General features: G+C 39.9%; 1 protein-coding gene across 13 annotated transcripts in view; it reads left to right on the top strand.

Annotated features, from left to right (window-relative positions):
• Positions 1 to 23,310, top strand: part of PMS1 (PMS1 homolog 1, mismatch repair system component) — a 111,673-nt gene that overhangs the window by 10,208 nt on the left and 78,155 nt on the right. For 9 of the 13 annotated variants that reach the window (XM_050916333.1, XM_050916334.1, XM_050916337.1 and 6 more), the window contains 4 exons: positions 57 to 213; positions 8,939 to 9,121; positions 12,757 to 12,859; positions 21,749 to 21,912. In XM_050916333.1, the coding sequence (XP_050772290.1) occupies positions 82 to 213; positions 8,939 to 9,121; positions 12,757 to 12,859; positions 21,749 to 21,912 (582 nt within the window). In that variant the 5' untranslated portion in view covers positions 57 to 81. Of the gene's footprint in view, positions 1 to 56; positions 214 to 1,292; positions 1,386 to 8,938; positions 9,122 to 12,756; positions 12,860 to 15,821; positions 16,165 to 16,606; positions 16,973 to 18,879; positions 18,948 to 21,748; positions 21,913 to 23,310 lie in introns of those variants that run through there. The other 4 variants (XM_050916344.1, XM_050916345.1, XM_050916339.1 and 1 more) reach the window with 4 other exon arrangements.

Genomic DNA, 23,310 nt, shown 5'->3' with positions numbered 1-23,310 from the left:
GTCATCATGTTTGTAATATAGTCTTTAAATTCTTGTTCTATTATATTTCCATCCAGCTCCTCTGATTCTAAAAGCCCAGGGATGAAGCAGTTGTCAGCAGAAACTGTCCGTCTGCTTTCAAGTTCTCAAGTGATCACGTCAGTTGTCAGTGTAGTGAAGGAGCTGATAGAGAATTCCTTGGATGCCAATGCCACAAGTATTGATGTTAAACTGGTAAGTCTTCTCTGGTACTAAGTTAGACTTAAGATGGAAAACTGGATGGTAATATACTGGGGAAATTTCTCCTGTGTTACATAAGGGTGTAAAAGTCTCCTTTTAAAATATATATATCATCTATAAATGTGCATATTTTAATGCTAAAGTTAATGGGCAAAATTCTGCCAGGGGTTGCATCTGTGCATCTCACTTAATGTCGCTGGGCATGTAGGGGTGTAACTGAGGACATAATTTGGGCCAATGAGCAGACCTAATGAATCATTGTAGACTTGCTTTAATATGTCAGTCTTTATAAAAACAATAGAAATGACTCGGACTGAACAGTTGCTTGTTTAGAGATTGTTGGCCATACTAGTTTAGTTTTCACAGTTACGGGCACAAATGTGCAAACACCTAAACCCAGTTCTTGCCAAGAAAACCACCTGGTGGACCTCCAGGCCCATTTAGAGCCCCATTGAAGTCAATGGAATTTTACACAGTTGTCACATTTCACATTTGATTAATAGTATGCAATCTTGGCATGCAGTAGAAAAACAGGTATGCAAAATGTTGTCACTGGCCACGTCAGAGGCTGTTTTTCAGGCTTTTGTAACAAGAACATTTAACTTTTTATTTTTTCAAAGTCTTCAGATAGTACTAGTCAGAACAATGTATCAGTACCTTTTGTAATATTTTTTAACAGGATATTTTAAACATTAGCATGTTACCTAGAAGAAAACAATGCGTTCTTTCCCAGACAAAAAAACTTGGCAAATAGATCAGTTTCTCTTGATGCAGGAAATTTTTCTATTCTTGAAATATTTCAGCTAATGAAAAATAACACTGTTTATTTGCTAAGTACAAAAAATCACTGATACGTGTTGTAAGAACTGGTTTGTTCACAATGTAGAAATTCCAATGTCCTTTCCTAAAAAATATAGTAGCTATTTGAGTTATTCCCAAATTGTAAACTCAAATACCAAGTGACAGACATGAGGGCCATATAATTTCCACCAACTTCTTGGATTGCTTCCCCTAAGCTACAGTATCACTATGTTATCTGAATAGGATTTCAAGCATCTCCTGTCTGTGCTCCAGCCTCCCTCAAACACTGAACAAAGTGCTCATCTGCACTGTCTGCATCACTTGAGATGAGGACGCAATATTTTCTTATGATTGGTTTATTGAAGGTACTGTTGTCATTCATGCCTCCTGACTACTCATATTTAGTAGTATCTTACTCCATTGGGAATGCTCATGGAGTGCAATAGTATTTCACTTTTGAGTAAGGGTATCAGAATCTGGAACTGTTCAAAACTCATGGAAGACCACAGAAAGTCAATAGGAATTTTCTGTGGTCATTGTGTATGACCCCATCTCTCGTAGTGAAATCAAGTGTACTTCTAACAAGAGGGGTAAAATGAGGAACCCCGCAGCAGCAATAAGAAAGAGCCCTCAGGATCTCTCAGCTAGGAAAGAATAGACCCACTCAAGAACAAGCCCAGCCACTTCTGCTCATGATCCATGGTGTTGAAGGCAGTTGATAGATGTCAAGCATCCATACTAGTATTATTATTATTACCAATTGCAAGCAGGAGATCAAATAAAGCAACAAGGGCTATCTCTGTGTCATACCCCCATCTGTAACTAGTGTGACAAGGTTCATGGAGATATGATATGTCTAGATATGTATGAGTTCTCTTGCCACAACCTGCTTAATACTGATTTTAATCAAAAGAGGAAGATTCAAAACTTCTTGATAGTGAGCTAAATTGCCAGCATCTTCTTGAGGGGACGTCTGATTTTTAGGAAGCTTGTATATAACTTTTGCTTAATAAACAATCTGTAGACTTTGGCAGTCTCCATCAGCAATTGACCCAGTACAGCTCTTCTTCATCCCTACCCTGTCATGCTGTTTCTCACTAGCCCCTGGCAACATGGGATCTGAATTTCAGGTTGTGGTTTATAGTTCACCCATTACCCCAGTACCCTCAGAGAGTCATATGGGCCAAAACTTAAAAAAACTGACTTTGTAACCTCAAGATATTGCTCTGCTACCATAGATGCAAACAGCTCAGCCCAAATCCAAAGAAATTGTACTGCAAAATACCTAGTTTCTTTACAACTGGAAGCATTTGAATCAGCAATGCAGTGGAGATGCCCTAGGTTAATCTGGATTTTAATAACTTAAAACAAATTTGCTGATCAAGATTTTGTGAAGGCTCTGGAGGTTCTTTGTACAGCCACACATTACAACACCATGGATTCTCATTATTTTGTTTGGCTTTTGTGAAATAAGAGTAATTTATATTGACATACTATTTTTATTTGCCATAATTTAAAAAAGACTGAAAACATAATGCATGTCCACAATTACATTAACGTTGCATAGGTTCCAGAGTGCAGCAGAGAACATGAAACTTTTACAAAATTACTGTTCAATCCTTTCCTCTTCCAAAGACTATTAAATGCCCACTTCCTCATTTATAGGAGTAATCATAAGACCATAAGAACGGCCGTACCCGGTCAGACCAAAGGTCCATCTAGCCTAGTATCTGTCTACCGACAGTGACCAATGCCAGGTGCCCCAGAGGGAGTGAAGCTAACAGGCAATGATCAAGGGATCTCTCTCCTGCCATCCATCTCCATCCTCTGATGAACAGAGGCTAGGGACACCATTCTTTACCCTTCCTGGCTAATAGCCATTTGTGGACTTAGCCACCATGAATTTATCCAGTTCCCTTTTAAACATTGTTATAGTCCCAGCCTTCACAACCTCCTCAGGTAAGGAGTTCCACAAGTTGACTGTGCGCTGTGTGAAGAAGAACTTCCGTTGATTTGTTTTAAACCTGCTACCTATTAATTTCATTTGGTGACCCCTACTTCTTGTATTATGGGAATAAGTAAGTAACTTTTCCTTATCCACTTTCTCCACATCACTCATGATTTTATATACGTCTATCATATCCCCCCCTTAGTCTCCTCTTTTCCAAGCTGAAGAGGCCTAGCCTCTTTAATCTTTCCTCGTATGGGACCCTCTCCAAACCCCTAATCATTTTAGTTGCCCTTTTCTGAACCTTTTCTAGCGCTAGAATATCTTTTTTGAGGTGAGGAGACCACATCTGTACACAGTATTCGAGATGTGGGCATACTATGGATTTATATAAGGGCAATAATATATTCTCAGTCTTATTCTCTATCCCCTTTTTAATGATTCCTAACATCTTGTTTGCTTTTTTGACCGCCTCTGCACACTGCATGGACATCTTCAGAGAACTATCCATGATGACGCCAAGATCTTTTTCCTGACTCATTGTAGCTAAATTAGCCCCCATCATATTGTATGTATAGTTGGGGTTATTTTTTCCAATGTGCATTACTTTACATTTATCCACATTAAATTTCATTTGCCATTTTGTTGCCCAATCACTTAGTTTTGTGAGATCTGTTTGAAGTTCTTCACAATCTGCTTTGGTCTTAACTATCTTGAGTAGTTTAGTATCATCTGCAAACTTGGCCACCTCACTGTTTACCCCTTTCTCCAGATCATTTATGAATAAATTGAATAGGATTGGTCCTAGGACTGACCCTTGGGGAACACCACTAGTTACCCCTCTCTATTCTGAGAATTTACCTTTAATTCCTACCCTTTGTTCCCTGTCTTTTAGCCAGTTCTCAATCCATGAAAGGACCTTCCCTTTTATCCCATGACAGCTTAATTTACGCAAGAGCCTTTGGTGAAGGACCTTGTCAAAGGCTTTCTGGAAATCTAAGTACACTATGTCCACTGGATCCCCCTTGTCCACATGTTTGCTGACCCCTTCAAAGAACTCTAATAGGTTAGAAAGACACGATTTCCCTTTACAGAAACCATGTTGACTATTGCTCAACAGTTTGTTTTTCTATGTGTCTGACAATTTTATTCTTAACTATTGTTTGGACTAATTTGCCCGGTACCATTGTTAGACTTACCGGTCTATAATTGCCGGGATCACCTCTAGAGCCCTTTTTAAATATTGGCGTTACATTAGCTAACTTCCAGTCATTGGGTACCTTACAAGAGGAGTCCATTACCCTCCCCTCCGAAGAAAATTAATGGTATAGTACTGCAAACCTTGTTCATAGGGGTAATCTTTACTTCTTTCAAGGAGACTACTTTGTCTGAGTAAGAATTCCAGCGTAAGGAGGACTAGGTGACTCAGATGACAGATACAGTTTAACTCTGATTATCCAAAATTTGGCAATGTCCTAAAATTTGTTTTTTTATGAGCTCTGACTTTTCTGAAATTCCATGTCCTATACTGATGGTGTTTGTCTGAAATATACCACCCTGTTAACAGGGGTTGGTCCTGCTGGGAAAGCTGTGGCTGGGTTCTTCACACTCACTGAGATAGGTGGCTTGTTAGTCCAACCAGATACAATGGAGGTGGGAGTGGCTCTTGGGATAGAATGTGTCTAGGGCAGCATTTTTCAAATGCCGCCACCGAGGGATTTTCCTGCGGCCATGACTGCCTCCTGGCTAGAGATGGGGGAAGGGGCAAAGCCAAGGGACTCCAAGGATGGACTTCAGCCCCCTCTCACCCGTCTCTAGCCATGGGGCTCTGGTTCTGGGCTTCCAGAGTGCAGGGCCAGTCGTACTAGGAGCCATGGTCAAGAGGCAAGGAGTGGGGTGAGCCTGGGATGTGAGGCCATAGAAGTGAGCTGAGGGCAATGCAGGGAGGAAGTAGTGGGGCCTGTGGGGGTGATGGGGAGGCTAGAGGAGTGGGTGAAGACAGCAGGGGTTGGGGATCTGTGGAGGACAGGGAAGGGCAGCAGGGTTAGGGGCACCAACATACAACTGTACATTATTATTGAGTCCGCAAAAAACTCCAACATAAATAAATTACAATTTGGACATATATATGTGTACATTTATTTGTTTTTCCTAAAGTTAATGAAGTATTTTAGGAAAATTTGTCAAAGCATCCACCAGCAAGAGTTGGTAGCTGCATTCTCAGGCCACCAAAAATTTTGTTATGAGAACCCCTCTGGGGTGTGGATTGAACAGTCTCCTGATGTAAGAACCTTTAGCTCAACCAAGCCTGGCAAGAAAGCTTGAGCGACTGTTATTTTATTATTAGTTTCTTGATTAATAAAGCTAAACCTCAGAGAGTGGGGAATTAGTTTTTGACTGCAATGTGTTCAGACTTTCTTTTACAGACAGTTGGGAAAGGCATCTGCTCACACTGGAGTTATACATAAATTCCCAGAGCAATTTGGATAATCTGGTTTGTGTCTACATTTCATTGCTAGGTCACTGGTTGGAGTTCAACCAAGGGAATTTCTGAAAGTTGCCACCTGATGTCTGTTTATTGACACAAAATGAGTTGATGGTATCAGTCCAGTTCCTAATGGACAAGTGTATATATCAGGGTTGGCTTCCTTGTTGGCTTTCACTGTCTCAGCAGCTAGCCCAGGATTCAGTCTCTGCTACCCTCTTGATTTGTTTGCTCCAGGTCAAGTTTGAAGCATTCATTGGTGGGGCAGTGTTGGAAAGTTTACATTGCCACTGCATGTGCTATACCTCTGAATAAAGAGCAGACGTGGGCCATATCTGCACTACCAATTTTGTTAGTAAAACTTACATCGCTCAGGGGTGTGAAAAAAATACCCCCTGAGCAACATAAGTTATACCACAGAAGCACCAGTGTGGACAGCGCTATGTCAACAGGAGAAGCTTCTTCCGCCAACATAGTCACCGCTGCTCGTGGAGGTGCTCTTATGTCGACAAGAGAGCTCTCCCGGCAGCATAGAGCAGCTACACCAGCAGTCTTACAGTAGTGCAACTGCAATGGTACAGCTGTGCCATTGTAAGCTCACTATTGTACACATGGCCGTAGCTTTCAGAGCTGTCTGTATGTCATCTTTTTGAATAACATCTTAAACGTGAGAAAAAAGAAACAATTTTGCAATAATAATGGAAGTCTGACTTCAACCCACAAAGAAAAACACTATAATTAAAATAAAACTATAATGTCAAATAAAAGATGAAGTAAAATGTTCTTGTGATTAGAGCCTGGAGATGGGACTTAGGAGATGTGGCTCTTATTTGCGGCTCTGCTGCTGATTTGCTGAATGACTTTGAACAAATCACCGAAGCCTCTCCTTGCTTCGATTTCTCCAGCTCTAAAGTGGTAGTATTAAAAGTTAGCTACTTCAGGAGGAGATTTAACAAATTAATGCTTGTGAAGCTCTTTGATGTCTTCTAATGAAAGTGCTATAGAACTATAAAGTAGTAGTGTTTATTATTCTAATTATAAAGAAATGGAAACCAGGTTAAACAGGTTACGGTGTGTCAGATACAACAAAAAAGAATGAATGTAAATCAGACAGATAATGTTGCTCACAATGGGAAAGCATGGGAATGATACCGAATTACAGTTATAGTAAGGTAATGGCTGTCTTAAAAACTGTTTAATTTTAAAGTGATTAAGCCACCATTATTAAATTAGCCACATATGTGTTTAAAGAATAGCACTTGGATTAAAGCAACTTTAAAGCTTTGGCACTCTCTCTTTCCCATTCTTTCCAGTGGTGCGTTGCATTTCATGTTTCTCAGTTAGCTTTGTAGTAGGAGATCCAGACTAACTGAATTATTGGGAAAAATATCAGTTCTGACTAGGAGAAAACACCAGCACCATTTGGAAACAGGGATTCTAAAATCTGATGTGCCCATTTGTTTTTATAGATATAATTATATAATAAGCTTAGTCTAATTCAGAGGTTCTTAAATTGTTCCATAGTGCAGACATATCTCAATAAAGAGATTGTTTTTTGACACCTTCCCTTCCATTTTAGGATTACATAACATCCCAGTGGCACTTACGACAATTGTTTACATGGAAAAGTAGTGCTAGAAATGTCTTCAGTGCATTTTAGCACCTGGAAACAAGGGAAAAAGTCAATACTGTTCAGCCAGTTAGCTTTCACAGACCACAGGCAATTGTTGTGTGGACCGCATGGTCAGTATGGGAACTGCTGATCCAAGATATTGTAGCTTATCAGTGCTGATTTCTTTTAAAATTATCACACTAGTTTTAACTCACCCTGTTGTGCTGTGTACTGCAGCACATATTGTTTGTTAGATCATTATCTGTTCAGAGAGCCATTCAGTAAATGGAAGAAACGGGTTGATTTAGAAATCCTGTAGTTCTGTGACTGTGAATCTCCTTGCTTGTGGTTTGCATAACCTGCATTATAACATTTGTTTTGATATATCCAAATTACAGTACAACAAACAGCAAAACTTTGTTATAACTCCCCTGAGTTGTGTGGTTTCTCTCATTTAAGTTCATTCTTTAATTTAGTCATCTTGGTTTAGTTATTTATGATTTGAGACCTGCATCTTTTAATATTAATTTTTGTTAGATGTTAACATTTGTCATCTCAAAAGTAAAATAGTGGAAAAACTTCTCCCGGCTAGAAAACTATATATAATGTATCAGTAAGATGAATCATGATGTTCAGTCCTGTTTGTTTGAAGGGCCATCTGCCTTTTAGAGGGATAATTAACAAGTCTTTTGGATCTATCACAGTAGACTTGTTTGAGTGAATTTAAGGCATCATTTTGACAAAAAATGGTACAGCACGATCCACTGTTCATTCTTCTTTAATTTTTTTTTTACTTGAAAGATAACTTATAAAGGGGAAAAAAAAGTTTGCTTCTTTCTGATCTATAAAGAAAGCCTGAAATTTTAAGTCCCACCCCCACTCCTCTGGTCACTTACACGGAACACCAGCTTTAGTGTAAAATGGACTACTCTGTGATGACTGGAGAACTAGTGAAATGGTAATCTCATAAAAGCAAAGAGTGTGAAAGTTGAACAATGAGAGGAGTATGGATTTGTAGTCAGATTGTGGTGTTTTGTTTTTATTAACAACAATTTAAATCCCATGATTAATGTTTTAAATAAAGTAAGCTTTTGTTCAAGATTCAACATCCTTGCCCCTTTCAATTAAGGCTGCCAGAGGTTATAGTAAATATCACAGATACCTCTCGTAAGTACTCCATTAAAAGCAGAAGGAGAGCTGACTTCATATCCGTGAGATCTCTAAGGTGAAGAAATGAGCAAAACAAAAACTTAACCCCTTTGCTTTCCATACCCACCCCACTCCAACATCCAGACCTTCTCTATATCCCATAAAGAACCAAAAAAGTACACAGATGTCATTTAACATGGTAACATGGTCCCAGTTACTTTAGTATATGCAGAATCTAGCCTGTGATGATTAGATAAAGTAGGATACATTAACAAAACATGCATTTCCCTTTGTAAAAGGGAGGGAAGATGAAACAAGAATGAACCATCTTTAACATTCCAGCTACTGATCTTTTTCTCAGTTTATATTTTTTTAGTCATTTTAAGTCATAAGCTAGATTTTGAAATAACTTTTAGTGTGTTAGCCCATACTGTAATAGTAATGGTTCCTCAGAACTACATAGTTTAATACATTACTTGTTTTGGAACAGCATAAAATTACTTAACTGTTTCATTTTTGCTCTATACATGTTTCTATAGACAAGTTATGTGCACGTATGTGCTGCAGTCTTTCCACATGGAAATGTCAGAATTTTGCCTATTTTGAGGACTAAAGGACTGGACCCTTAACTACTTCAGTACATGTGGAGTAACCATTGTATATAGTATCTAATTTTGCATTTGAGATGTATTTTTGTGATTGATGATGATATTACTCTTTTCAGGAGAATTATGGGTTTGATAAGATAGAGGTGCGAGACAATGGTGACGGCATCAAAGCTGCTGATGTTCCAGTTATGGCAGTTAAGCATTATACCTCAAAAATAAGCTGTTCTGAGGATCTTGAAAGCTTAACAACCTATGGCTTTCGTGGTGAAGCCTTGGGATCAATTTGCTGCATATCTGAGGTGAGATGTGTCAGACTTTCTTGCTCTCTTAATTACAAAATATAAACGTGAGGACTTAAGATTGTGCCCAAACCTCACAGTAAAATGCTGGCTTTTATTTTTAAATGTAGAATTTGGCAAGTTTGATATCTCTCTGTTGGTTCTTCCGCTCCAGTGAAGCCACAGAGCTGCAAAGCTTGCTCGTTTTGAATTCACTTCGGGATCAGTCATTGACTCCTTATCGGATCAGTTTAGTAGTTGATAGTGTTTCACTTTCTTCCTTCAATTGGGGAGGCAACTATTTGCACTGTGCCCTGATCCTTTCCTTTGACTCCAATGTACTGAGGCTCTCCAGAATTCTCTGACTCATCATTCAATCTTGCTGTTCTTATATCAGTTGCCTTTAAATTATCAGTGTGATCTGCAGTTGTGGGGCCTGCTTGGACTCCTCATTGTTCCTGGCTGTTCAAATATCTGTGGCTGCAAAAACACCCTGTTTCACCTTGGAGTAGCCAGGAACCTACACTCTCACCTGGTCACAGTGATCCATGTATTTGTGGCCAGTACAACTGCACTACTATCTAGGAATGAAACTGCTTACTACAAAAAAGCATTGTTTTCAAAATACCACAACCAGTCTACTAAGCAGTACAAAGCGTTGAGAGCACGTTGTCCCATTGCTCTTCTGTGCACTTTCTTCCCACCTGAATACTGAGTCAAGTTCAAGTTTTCCATCACTATCTTCAAAAGTCTCTGTGGGATAGGCCCAAACTAGCCACAAGACAATCATGACCTCCCATGACATTACTTTGTACTGAAACAATGGAATATAAGAGTGAGGTTTGAGTGTGGGAGTGTATGCGCCCATGGAGCCTTGGCCTTGCTCACACTAGAAACTAGGTAGACTTAGGTCCAGAATTTGGATGGAAAATTCCCAAAGAAAGCCCAGGTGCTTCAGAAAGTGCTGCTGTTTGGCTGGATTATTGTCCCCTTCTGAGTAGACACTGAACCAATGATCTAGCCTGGTGATGCGGCACATTATGCTGCTGTAGGTGCTGTCTTTCAAATGAGATTTCAAACCAAGATGTTATCTGCTCTGGGCATTAAAAAGCCCCAATGTACATTTCACAAGAGAGCAGAGTTGACACTAGTGTCTTAAGTACTGGTCTCAGCATCAATAATTACATTACTTAAATACTAGTGATGTTTGTAATTGCAATCTGCCTACCTAATTTGCTGCCTGTAGTTAACCATTAGCAATTATCTTTGAGAACTCATGGAGGACGTGTGAAGTCCCAGAGGACAGAAGAAGGACAAACCTACGTGGGGAAAAAGGAGGATCCAGGAATATAGGCCAGTCAGCCTAACTTTGATACTCAAAAAGATAATGGAACAAATTATTAAATGTAGAAGATAATAAGGTGATAAATCATAGCCAGCATGAATTTTTCGAGAACAGATCATGTGAAACCAATCTAATTTCCTCCTTTGACAGGGTAAACAATCTAATGAATGGGGGGAAGGAGCAGATGTGATATATCTAGACTTTGGTAAGGCTTTTGACATAGTCCCACATGACATTCTCATAAGCAAATAAAGGAAATATAGTCTAGACTAAATGACTGTAAAGTGGGTGCATAACTGATTGAAAGACTGTACTCAAAGAGCGGTTATCAATGATTCGCTATTAAGCTCAGAGGACATATCAAGTGGGGTCCCACAGGGGTCTGTCCTTTGTATGATTCTATTCAGAATTTTCACTAATAAGTTGCATGATGGAGAATATGTTTATAAAATTTGTGGATGACACTGAGAGGGATTGCAGGATCTTTGAAGGACAGGATTAGAACTCAAAATTACTTCTATACATTGGAGAATTGGTCTTGAAAACAACAAGATGAAATTTATGTGCAAAGCACTACACTTAGGAGGAAAAAACAAATGTACAACTATGAAAAGGGGAATAAGTGGCTAGGCAGTATTACTGCAGAAAAGGATCAGGGGTGTATAATGAATGACAAATTGAACATGAGCCAACAATGTGATGCAGTTGTGAAAAAGGCAGATGTCCTTCTGGGATATATGACCAGGAGTGTCATATGTAAGTGTGGTGGGGTACACCAGCTCCTCACTAAGCCAGATAGGGTTAATGTGCTGCTGTTGGCTTGCCCAACCCTGGCCCACTACTCTTGCACTCCCTGTTAGGAAATGAATGGGCATTTAAACTGGAAGAGGATAGCTCAGTAGTGGGCTGATGAGGGAACAGACCTCCCGTCCTTTGCTCCCTGAGGAAAGGACTTACCTAGAACCTCTGCAGAGACTGCAGACTGCCAGAGCCCTCCAGAGGAAGGTAGGCCTGGCACAGGAATATAGAGTTTATTTTTAGGACTATTTCTTTGTTTTACTACAAGAAGGACTTTTGGACTGTCTGTACTGTTTTGGACAGGCCTGCAGCGCTTAAGGAGACTGTTGTGGGGAACCCCTGCCTAGGATGGTGTGGGGAACTACTTCAGTAAGGACTTTTGCACTCTACTCAAGTCTGCCCTGTAGTTTGTCTTTGACCTAAAGAGCATGGTCACATATAGTGGAGAATGTGGGCGTGATCTAACCTTGCAGAAGGGGGAGATTTAAGTGACCTGGATTGTCAAGTATACCAAGTTGGGAAGCAGGAGTTTGTCTTGCTGGGGACAACATGTACCTGGAGTGATTGTTGAAATAGATGGCTGAGAACTAACAGCAACAGTTGCCGCAAGAGATGACAGCTGAACTGCAGCAACTGGTCCATGAGCAAGGTGGTCAGGAGCAAGAGCAACAGTTGTTTCAATGAGTTGTGACCCCAGCGCAACAGCTAGAGTGGGGAAGGGAATGTAGTATTCCTCTCTGGGGCTCATGGGAACAACAGCCGTGCTGGTGCAACTCACTCAGATGGGCCCAGAGGATGATCCAGAGGGCTTCCTTGTGACCTTCAAATGGGTGGTAATGGTGGTTCACAGAGCGGTGGAGGAGAGCATCTGACCTGTAGTTCTGGAAGGTAAAGTATCTCCCAAGAGCCTGACCTTGTGTGATTGCCCAGTAATTGAGAATGTTATGCTGGAGGTGGCTGAAGCTGGAAACCTGGACCAGCATTCAGATCACTGAACGTACACTGGTAGAACAAGTTTGTGCAGGTACTCCTGGTTGCGGAAAGAGATGTCTCAGTGCCTCAGTATGCCAAGACACTCGCTGAGACAGTTCAGCTCATGAAGAATTATATGGCTTCTGAGGCTGCCTCAAGGGCACATAGAGTGAAGCAGCTTGTGGGTCAGGAGGCGTAACAGGGAGGATTAGCATGAGAGTGGCCAAACTTTGGGTGTGAACCAGCCACCCTTAAAAGGTCTTGGAAAGTTTCAGGGGTCCTGGCTGGGCTGAACAGGGAAACCTGGAACAACATAGGTTCAAGCCTGGAAAAGAAATCTTGGGAAGAATCCTGGGGATACCCATAGTCCCCCAGCTGATATGATGTTCATGGAAGAAAAAAACAGACTTTTATCAAATTATTTTTGTTCTTTTTTATTGAAGTAATTTGATGCTGAGAATCATCTCAGAACATATCTAATGTCTTCAGACCACTTTGAACTTTTGAAATCCTTGATTGAATTGAGATTCTTTATTTCCAGGTTTTGATCACAACAAAGACAGCTGCTGATGATTTTAGCACCCAATACATCTTGGATAGCAGTGGGCATGTAACTTCTCAGAAGCCTTCTCATCTTGGGCAAGGTAACGTATGCTTATTGTGATGTTTTGTGTTTCTCCTTATAAGAACAATTGGTCAGATTTGAAAGTTTTTAGCCCCTATATCGTACTCTGAAACCTACCCCTGTACAACCAAATTGAGCAGTTTTGCTAAAGAGAAACTAATGTAAAATACTTACAGGTGCCTCACTTCTAAATGATAATCTCTAGGGGCCATAGCGCTGCTTTCTGTGCAAAAAACAACAGAAGGGAAAACCTGGGGACTTGAAAAGATCTATAGGGTTCTGTGAGCTGAAAAGCAAATCAGTGGGGCTGGGGGGGTTGTAGTATAAAAAGAGGACAGGAGCACTTAGATACACCACAGTGAATAGAGACTGAAAGACCTAAATAGAATAGAGGGTGCATGGCCTTCAAGTGTCCACATAGACCAGTAAAATCCTTCCGTAGATGTCTCAGCACCCCTAATCCCTGGTAAAATAGTAGGCTCACATTCCATTTGCCAGTGACTTTCAACACAGCCATAGTATGGAGGTGGCAGTGCTTAAATTGTGATGAGGCTTGCCATGTCAGTTATGAAAGTAGAAAAATTGCTTGAGCCCCGGCACCTCATTCATTACAAATTAAGCACTGGGAGGTGATCTCTTCAGTGTTGTGTTGCACAGTGAGAGCTAATGTTGACGTACTCAGTATTAACTTGCCTATAGATTTGTTATGAGCATTACACGTTTTTCCCTGTTACCATACTGTGCAGAGTGGTTGATATGACTCTGTGCCTCTGATTTTCATGGGCTGTTCAAATGGCATGTTTTCAGCATAGAGTGGTTGCCAGCTATGCAATGGAGAAAGGGAGAGAGCATGGTGCATAGCTGCTTTCCTTCTCTGCACAGCTTTGTGGTCTCATTTCCACACCAGTAGCATGTGTTTGCTCTCTTTTCTACCATATAGCAGAGGGTAACAGATAGCATTCAATAAGAGGTAACATTTGGCACTAATTTCTGAGATGTTCACAAGAACGGAGTCAACAATTCATAAATCTCCATTTAAAAAATGCTGTTTTGCAGTGAGAATTCAGACTAAGGATAATCATTAGGAAGTATAAGCCATAGAGGAGTAGTATTGTCCCGTCCTCCAGTACCAATGCCCTGTTCTGACACCAACACTGCCAGTCTACCAAGCAATATCAGATGTCCAGGGCCTTGCAAGTTGGCATCTTAATGGTGGTGGGGGAAAATCTGTGACAAGGAGTCCAACTATATGCTAAGTGTAGTTTGTTTTATTCATGCACATACACCCCTTTGGTAGCGGAAGTGGCCAAGTGGTATGCAGGGAAATCCTTATTTCAGGAACCTTAGCCCAACACTAAATGACAGGCTCAGAGAGAGCAATTCTGCCTTAAGAACTGATTCTAATATGAGACCCAGGCAGAGAACAAACTGATTGCTTGCACAGTTTTCTCTCCAACCACCACTTCCTCTACACACAGCTTTCTTTTAGTTCGTCATCGTTAGTCCTGCTGGGGCCAGAGTACTTGGCTGAGATGTGAGCAACTGTATCTCTGTGTAATAATGACTGAGATGTAAAATCAGATTCTGATCTTTGTTATGCTGGTGTGAAACAGAGTAACAGAGATTAGAGTCCTGTGCTTGGTTTTAAGAAGTGACTCCGTGAGATCTCAAACACCAGTTACCATCTTTAACTTTCCAGGTTCCTTCTTATATTCTTGTTGTTATGGCAGTTGTCACCAACTGGTGCTGTTGCATATACCTAGTCTTCCAAGTGCTTTTTCTTCGTGTGTGGGAAAATGTTCTTATGAAGACGTGCTGTGTTGTTAGCTCACAATGTATTGTGCATGCTTGAACCACAGATTTCCTTTGTTTCCTAGCCTTGTAACTTTTTTAAACATAAGGGATGAAAGCTTTGAACCCCAGATCTCTCTTTTACAACATGAATAGCCATCAACACTGTATTTGGGAAATTCTGTTAAGGTAATCCTGTGAAGGGTCTCTGGCAGATGATACTACTGGGCACAAGACAGAATTCCCACAAGTCTCTTTTCTACCATGGTTAAATTGTTCTTTTTAAAAAAGCTTTTAATGGTCTGGATGGTGTAGCAGCAAGCCAGAGTCTATCCCACTATTCCAGCAGTGGAAAGCTTTGGAACAAATACAGGGTTGTGAGTCAGAAGAACAGGGTGACTTCAGTCACTTATGTCTACATTTTTTTGAAAGTTCAGTAATTTTAGGCGTCTAGAACTCTGGGTGTCTATTTTGAAACAACGTGGGCCTGCTTTTCAGAATAGCGGAGCATCCATAACTACAACTGAAATCAGCGGGGACCATCTGCTTCTCAGAACCTCTGGAAATCAGGCCCTAAGTGACTTGAGATAAATTCCCAAAAGCATGGACATTTTTGCAAAGTTGTACCTTAAGTTTTCCCCACCTGTAAAATATGTAATAATATCCGCCTTTTGTAAAGAGCCTTGAGATCTAAGAATGAAAAATGCTATATATGTGGAAAATATTATTGTATAGGGAGGGAAGTCTCTCACAACCTCAGAGCATATATAATTCTCAAAAGGAGAGCAGACAAACTTAGTAAATATCACAGAAGTCCTGCAACAATCAAATCAATGAGTTTCCTACGACCTCAGCATATAAACAAACAGACAAATCTCTGAAGACTCCAGTAATGAGAACAGAAAAGTCTCTCACAGCCCCACACAAGGAACAAACAAACAAATCTCACGAACAAGAGATTTCCCCCCATCTCCAGCAGGAAAAAATCCAGTTGCACCTGGAAAAGAAAAGAGGTCTTTTACAGAGCCAACAAGTTATCACAGAAATGTCTCTGCATTGTTAAGCAGTTCAGTTCAGCTGAATGTCTAGCCCATGTCTGTCCTGTGTTTGCTGTGCTAAATTGTTTATGATTTGAAAAGCTAGATAACGTACTCACAGGCACAATCACTGTTATTTTCTAAATCCCAAAGTCTTGAAAGTTTTCGGGGCACTGGAGAGCTTCTGATCGCCTCTTAGCCATACACAGGTGCTCATACATGGCTGAGATTGTGGCCAATGGGTGAGTTATATATTGTCTGAATACAGAGAAGGTGCATTCAGTAGTACAAGAGTCATATTTTTCTATCGCACATTCTTTCTTCTTGAGGAGTAGTAATACACACACAAGCATAAATTATCTGATGCATTGACAGCACCCTTCCACTAGCAACCTCCTTTCTCCCTTCTTTTTCACAGTAGACCTTTGTCTTTGTTTTGTACAGAATATGTAGATTATCTTGCACATCAATTCCAGCCTAAATTGTATTGCACTCCAGAGAGAACTTGGGAGGAGCAAGGTAAAAGGGTAACTTTTCTAGCAGTAAATGTATATTTTGGGGCCACGTTTCAAAGTTTAGGCACATAGAAGTGCACTTTTTAAAATGAACTCCCATGTCTGTCCTGTGTATTGTCTCCTAACTTGACTATGGTAGGCTCTTCTGCCCTGATCTTCCTCCCTGTCTCCCTGCAAGTCCATTCAGAACACTTCTGCTAAGATTATCTTACTGCCTGTCATTCTTAGTTTTATCATGCAATCTGAAGTTCCTCCCTTGGCATCCCTTTCTCTGCTGGGTCAAAATACGAGCTTGTGATTCTTGCCTTGGAAGCCCGCCACAACTTCTCCTTACTTATTTGCTCTTGTATCTTATCATTTTGCCTCCTGCCCTCCATCAGCAATACCAGCCTCCACCACTCTTTCTGTCTGCTTCTCCAACAGGATTTTCAATCTTTGTTTTATGCATAAAGATGACCGGAGAAGAATGTTCTCTAATTAATCTGTTATCAGTTACCCTGTACTCTTGTCTCCTCAAGATCTACTTCTCCTGTGATGCCTTTACAGGAAATTACCAATAGGTAATGATTAGGTATGGGGCCATTATAGAACGCTGACATTTGTCTTATTTATTTGCCCTCTGTAAACACACATTCTTGTTACTATTCTCCTTTTCTCCTTCCTCATGCCTTCTGGTTTTTGTTTGTTACATCCACTTATTGCGCCTTCTCTAAATGAGATTGCAGGGTGTTTGGGGTGTCTTTTATATGTGGGAGCTTCCAGGTGTCACTGTAACATAAATTATAATAAGGTATGAAAAGAAATTCTCTAGTGTTATGATACTCAGTTTATGACTTTCAAGCCACATGGATGTGCCCTCTCTCCCCCGCTGCAGCAACCCCCGAGCTGGGGCTGGGAAGGAGTGGGGGTCTCTCCCTCTCTCTGCCACTGCCGCAGTCCCCGAGTTGGGGCTGGGATGGAGGGCTGTCTCTCCCCGGCAGCCGCAGCTCTGGAGCTGGGGAAAGTTGCCTCTTTCTCTGGCCACCACAACCCTGCACGTCCGAAATTCCCCCCACCCCATCTTCTCACTCCCTGCCCCCTGCCACCTACCCCCTATTCTCCCCAAAGGCCACCTCCTCACCTTACATGTGTGTCTTCTCCAGGGTCCAGGCACCTAATTAGTGGAGCCACGCCTTTGCAGCTCCATTAATTAGGTGGGTAGCCCTTCATTCTCTTGTGTGCAGCCGCCCAAACACGCACCTTAGAGGGAACTATCCGCGGAACACCTGAATGGAGCTTGTGGACCACTGTGGTCCACGGATCACAGTTTGAGAACCTCTGATGTAGTTGAATCAATTGGTGTTTTGTGACCAAACAAATGAGGCAAATGTAACATGATTTTGTTTCTCTGGGATTGTTTTGTTTTTCTCCATCAGATGCAGAAAGGTCTCTGCAGCATTTAAAGGCTGAGTGGCTACCCTTAACAGTTTTAAACTTTATAGTCTTACATTCATTATTAAACTGAGAACTTGTCGTTATCTTTAGAAATAATAGATCTCGGGTGGTAATTATGACTAGGTTGCTATTTCTCTGACTCATTTCTTTGAGTTGGCAGAGCTGAAATAAAGGATATAAAATATTCTAATTGCCCTTTAAAATGCCAGAGTGCCCTAGGCCCAGGCAGATTTGCTGTAGAAATGAATAAAACTCTAGGGCCAAATTAATGTTCAAAGACTTAGGGAAATTCTTGGGTGAGGAAGGTAGAATTTGCCAAACCATGTGAGAAGTGATGGGTGGAAGCAGTATATATGGCTGCAGGACCAAGATCAGGCATGATGCTTTCCTGCCATGTTGGGGTGAGTGTGTTCACTAGCAGCCCTTGCACTTTTACATAAATGTGTAGCAAGCAGTCTGCTGTCCCCTCAGCAATAGACTCATGGTGCAGCTTAGGTGTAGAGTGAAGTAGAGCAATAGCCATTCTCCTCCTAACATTCATTGCACTGCCAGTAGTGCCAATAACCTCACCACATCCTTGCACTCACTCAGCTGCAGGATTCTGGCTGCCTCCTATGCAGGAGCGATAGAGGAGGAAGAACCTCCATTTTCTTTACCACACCAATTCACTTTTGCTGAGGCAGTTGTAGTCTGGCACTAAGTGCTTGTTCATTGTCATTGTCTAGATCTGTAGATGACAATTTCCTAACTCCGAAGGTGTTGCATCCAACACAGGGAAATTCTGTATCAGACTTTGTCTTGACAGATAAAGAAGAACTGATCGCAGAACTAAAAAATTGTGATAGCTTAGGTACAGTTGATCACAACTTGATCACATTTGTTATATGGAAACAGAATAAAGTTCAAACCATTATTATATATACAATAATAAAATTGTGTGTGTGTATTTATACACACACATGCGCGCGTGTGCACACACACTTGGTTATGAGCCAAAGTCAATTGGTAGAAAGAATTCAAGCAGAAAAAATGTTAATTGCAAATAGGAATTGTTTAAGAACACTTTACCATAAACAAATGGAAGAAAGGGGCAGTTGATACCAACAAAAATCATAATGGCATTAGTCCATAACTAGATGAAAATGGTAAAATTGTCAGTGATAGTGCAGAAAAAGCAAAAGCGTTTACTAAATATTTCTGTTCTGTGTTTGAGGGAAAAAATATGATGTAGTCATATCCTATGATGGTGATGATGAAACACTTTCCATTCCAATAACTCAGGAGGATGTTAAACAAAAGCTTCTAAAGTCCAACACTTTTAAATTAGCAGGTATGGCTAATTTGCATTCAAGAGTTTTAAAAGAGCTGGCTTAGGAGCTTGCTGTACCAGTGTTGATTTTCAATAAGTCTTGGAACATTGCGGAACTTCCAGAGGACTGAAAGAAAGCTAATGTGTTGCGCCAGTACTTAAAAAGAGTAAATAGGACAACCCAGATAATTACAGACCTGTCAGTATGACATTGATCCCAGGCAAGATAATGAAGCAGCTGATAAGATACTTGAGTAATAAAGAATTAAAATAGGGTAATGTAATTAATGCCAATCAACAAGGGTTTATGGAAAAATAGATCCTGCAAAAGTAACTATTGGGTTTTGATGAGATAATGTTTGATGTAATATACTTAGATTTTGGTAAGGCATTTGACTTGATACTGCAATGAAATTGTTTATAAAACTAGAACAGTAAAAAATTAACATGGCACACATTAAATAGATTGAAAACTGGCTGCCTGACAGGTCTCAAAATGTACTTGTAAATAGGGGAGCAGGTGTGTTTCTAGTGGCATCCAGCAGGGTTAGGTTCTTGGCCTTACATTATTTAACATTTTTATCAATGACCTGCAGGAAAACCTAAAATCATTATGATAAAGTTTGCAGATGACCTAAAAACGGGGGAGTTGTAAATACCGAAGGGGACAGGTTATTGATAGTGATCTAGATCACCTGGTAAGCTGGGCGCAAGCAAACAGTTTGTTACAAAAATTTGATAATGGGCTCTTAAATCTAGCAAACAAAGGTATAACAAGATCTCGCTAGAAACTGAAACTAAACAAAATCAGACTGGAAATAAGATGCACATTTTTAACAGAGAGGGTAGTTGACCATTGAATCAACTCACCAAAGATTATGGTGGAGTCTCTGTCATTGGCAATTTTTAAACCAAGATTGGATGTTTTTCTAAAAAATATGTTCTAGTTTAAACAGGTATCAGGGAAATTCTGTAGCTGTATTATGCAGGAGGCCAGATGAGATGATCACAGTGGTACCTTCGGGCCTTATAATCTGTGATCTAAAGCCCACTGAAGTCAAACTTTAGATAAGAGCTGTATTGTCTTGGCCTTTATATTTACCACACGGTTGAATGATTGCTGCTGAAATATGAGTACTTCAGTCTTCATTTATGTACATTTTTAATGTAAGATAAAATTATATACCTCTTACAGGCTAATTTTTTAAATTATACCTGATTGGCTTGGGTAGGCAAATAGCCCTCCTTGTCAGTTAATATACACTGTACATAAACGATGTAAGCAGGGACCATCTTAATACAGTGTCCTGGCATCTAGGCATTACCTCAATACAAATAATAAAAATTATTAGCATGCGATTAAAAAATAGTGGTATTTGAGTAAATTTACCTGGTAACAGAGAATAATACTTACATTAAAGTGTTATAATGGGGTTACAACCCTTTCCCCTACCCTCCTAGACACACAAAGTGGAATGTTCTGGTCTGTTGTGTAACTCAGAAATGCAAGTTAGATTGACAACTTGTTGAAAGAGCTTTTAGAATGATTTAAGACCTGATCTGTAGTACAGTCAGTTTATAAGAAAGAAAACTTCACACCACAATCAAAACCACATATTTTTATATCACAGGTCTAAATCGCTGACTCTTTAAGTTGGTATAAAATATACCAGGAAGCATATTGCAGGACTGGAATTTAATCAGGGCTTAAATAGAGTGTGCTAAATTGAGAGAGCAGCACAGTTAAATCTTAAGAATTTTCTTGTAAAATATGATAGTGCCTCCTTCAGTTTGCCTGTTAATATTTTAAATTGTTTGCTGTTTTTCAAAGACAGGGATTTTTAATACCTCTTAGTTTTGGTACATTTTTAATTCTGTATTTGGTTCAGTTATAAAAAGCCTTCCTTGTGGCATTCTATTAAATATGAGAGAGAATTATCATGACCTGATGTTAATATATAAATATCCTCATAATTAAATAATATAGCAAATTTGCCTCTTTATAAACTGTGACTGTTTTATTATCTGGATTTTATACTGCTGATTTCATATGTATTACTGTTAATTCAGTGGCAAATATAATCAGCACTTTCTGAAGCAGGATTTCCTTTAGAACTTTAATGAAATGCACTGCTGCATTTTTCCTTTTGTTTATAGTTAATAAGATTTTTTTTTCTTATTTAGGTGAGTTTGACTAACAACTTGTATATTTTATTGCTGACTTTCACATGGTGGGTTTTTGCTTCAAGAAAAATATCTGTGGGATTGTTTCTCATTTCAGGTATATTATAAGCAGGTGCTAGGGAAAGATGTAGAAAAGTTTGCTACAGAATTAGAAGAGGCTATGATTAGACATATGGCAAGAGCTTAGTGGGTCTGCACTAGAGCAGATGTACTGTAGATGAAATTTTAACTTCAGTTTATTGGTGTCTACTAATACCAGAGAAAGAGATATGGATGAAACTAGAAAAATCAAAACGTAAAGTAAGATTAATTCAGTAAATCCTCATGGCTCGCCAGAAATGGAAAAAATGTGTGATCTAGGTGTCAAGTAGCTTGAGCATAGCTCCAGTTGAAGGACATGATCAGCTTGCACAGCTGTGAAATCTAGCAGTCAGCTTGCTGTGGAGGGGAATGCTAATGTAGCGGTATGTCCTTCTCTTCATGCACGTATGATTCTAATTAATGTTAATAAGAATTATGTACATGCACCTATATGGAAGAATAACCTCTTTCAGCACAAGTGAAGGGTTTTATTTCTTTACACTCAACCAGTCCTGCACTTTTTATGTTAGCTTTACACTCTTATTTCCCACTTGCAGGTACAACTGTAGCTGCACTGAAGCTGTTTAAGAATCTTCCTGTAAGAAAACAGTTTTACTCAACAGTTAAAAAATGTAAAGAGGAATTAAAAAAAATCCAAGATCTTTTGATGGCGTATGGCATCATAAAGCCAGAACTACGGATAATCTTTACACATAACAAGGTAATAGTGACTTTTCTTGTGCCAATTATCTCAAATTCAAAATTAAAGAAAATAAAGACTGATAATTTTGTTCAGTTCATCAAGACTTTCATTACTGTGACTGCATTTTGTCATCAGATGTTTGATTTTTAGGCATTTGCTATAATTGCAGGTTGGTTCAGACCCCCCACTCCATCATTACATCTGAATTTATTAGCTTTGATAGTGTGAGTTTTAGATGGGCAGTGCCAATCTTTCAAAGAGGACTCTGCTCCCACAAAAACCTAATTTGGTGTCTATAGGTTGGACAATGCTATGATTTATTGGGCACTGATAACACACTTGTTGTTGTACAGAACAAAGAGGCAGAGACATACCTCCACCTTTCTTTCTAATGGTCTGATTTGTTGCTAATTGAAGCCAGTGGAAAGGCTCCCGCTGACTTTACCAGGCATTGAAAAAGACCATGTAGATAGCGCTACTTTTGTGCACTGTTTTGTCTCTAAGGGCTGAATTATAACAGATTACTGCAGGAGCGACTTGAAATCAGGCCAGGCAGGCACCTGTGTAATTGCATTGACTACAATACAGTTAAACCTGATTTACATCAATTTAAGGAAAGCAAAATCAGGCCCAAATATGGCTGAGCTACTGCTCATTTTATGCCCAGATTTGACGGCACAAATTTGAAAAGCTACTTGGACGTTAATGTTATATGAATAAGTTTTTATTAACCATGAGAAGTCTAACAGAAATATTAACTACAAATCTGCAGAAATGGTACTTTAGACCTGATTCTCCTCTCAGTTATAGGCCCATAAACTTCCATGCTACCACAGAAAGTAAAGAGTGACACCTAATGGCCAAAAAGATTCCACCAAAGCGATTCTTTTTCCATTTTAAAATAAAATTTCTCTCTATGGTGGTTGAATAATTTCTATTGTTGCAATCTGAGAGTTAAAGCATTATTTCAATTCACTGCACCATTTATTTCAATTTTTTATTTCTATCAATTAGAATATTGTTTTAAAAATCTTTCATGTTCACACTGTCAGTGGAAGTGACAGGTGATCTTATGTATTTGACAATAAAATACTGAATAAATAATAACTAAAAGTTGAGGTACTCCATAAATGCAATTTAGTGTAAATCTTTCATTGCAATCAATGATAGTTCTGCTGTGGATTGCAAAATCTGAAACTTGTACCCAGGTAGGGTTGCCTACTTTCTACTTGCAGAAAACCAAACACCCTTGCCCTGTCCCCTGCCCCGTCCTTTCCCTGAGGCTCCACCCTATATCCAGCCCCTTTTATGAGGCCACGCCCCATCTCACTCCATCACCCACCCTCCGTTGCTCGCTCTCCCCCACTCTCATTCACGCGCTCATTTTCACCAGGCTGGAGCTGGGGGTTGGGGTGT

Source organism: Gopherus flavomarginatus, chromosome 10 (assembly GCF_025201925.1).
Source record: "Gopherus flavomarginatus isolate rGopFla2 chromosome 10, rGopFla2.mat.asm, whole genome shotgun sequence".
Classification (NCBI taxonomy): Eukaryota; Metazoa; Chordata; order Testudines; family Testudinidae; genus Gopherus; species Gopherus flavomarginatus.
Note: the sequence above shows the minus strand (reverse complement) of the source record. Positions and strands in the feature narration are given on the sequence as shown.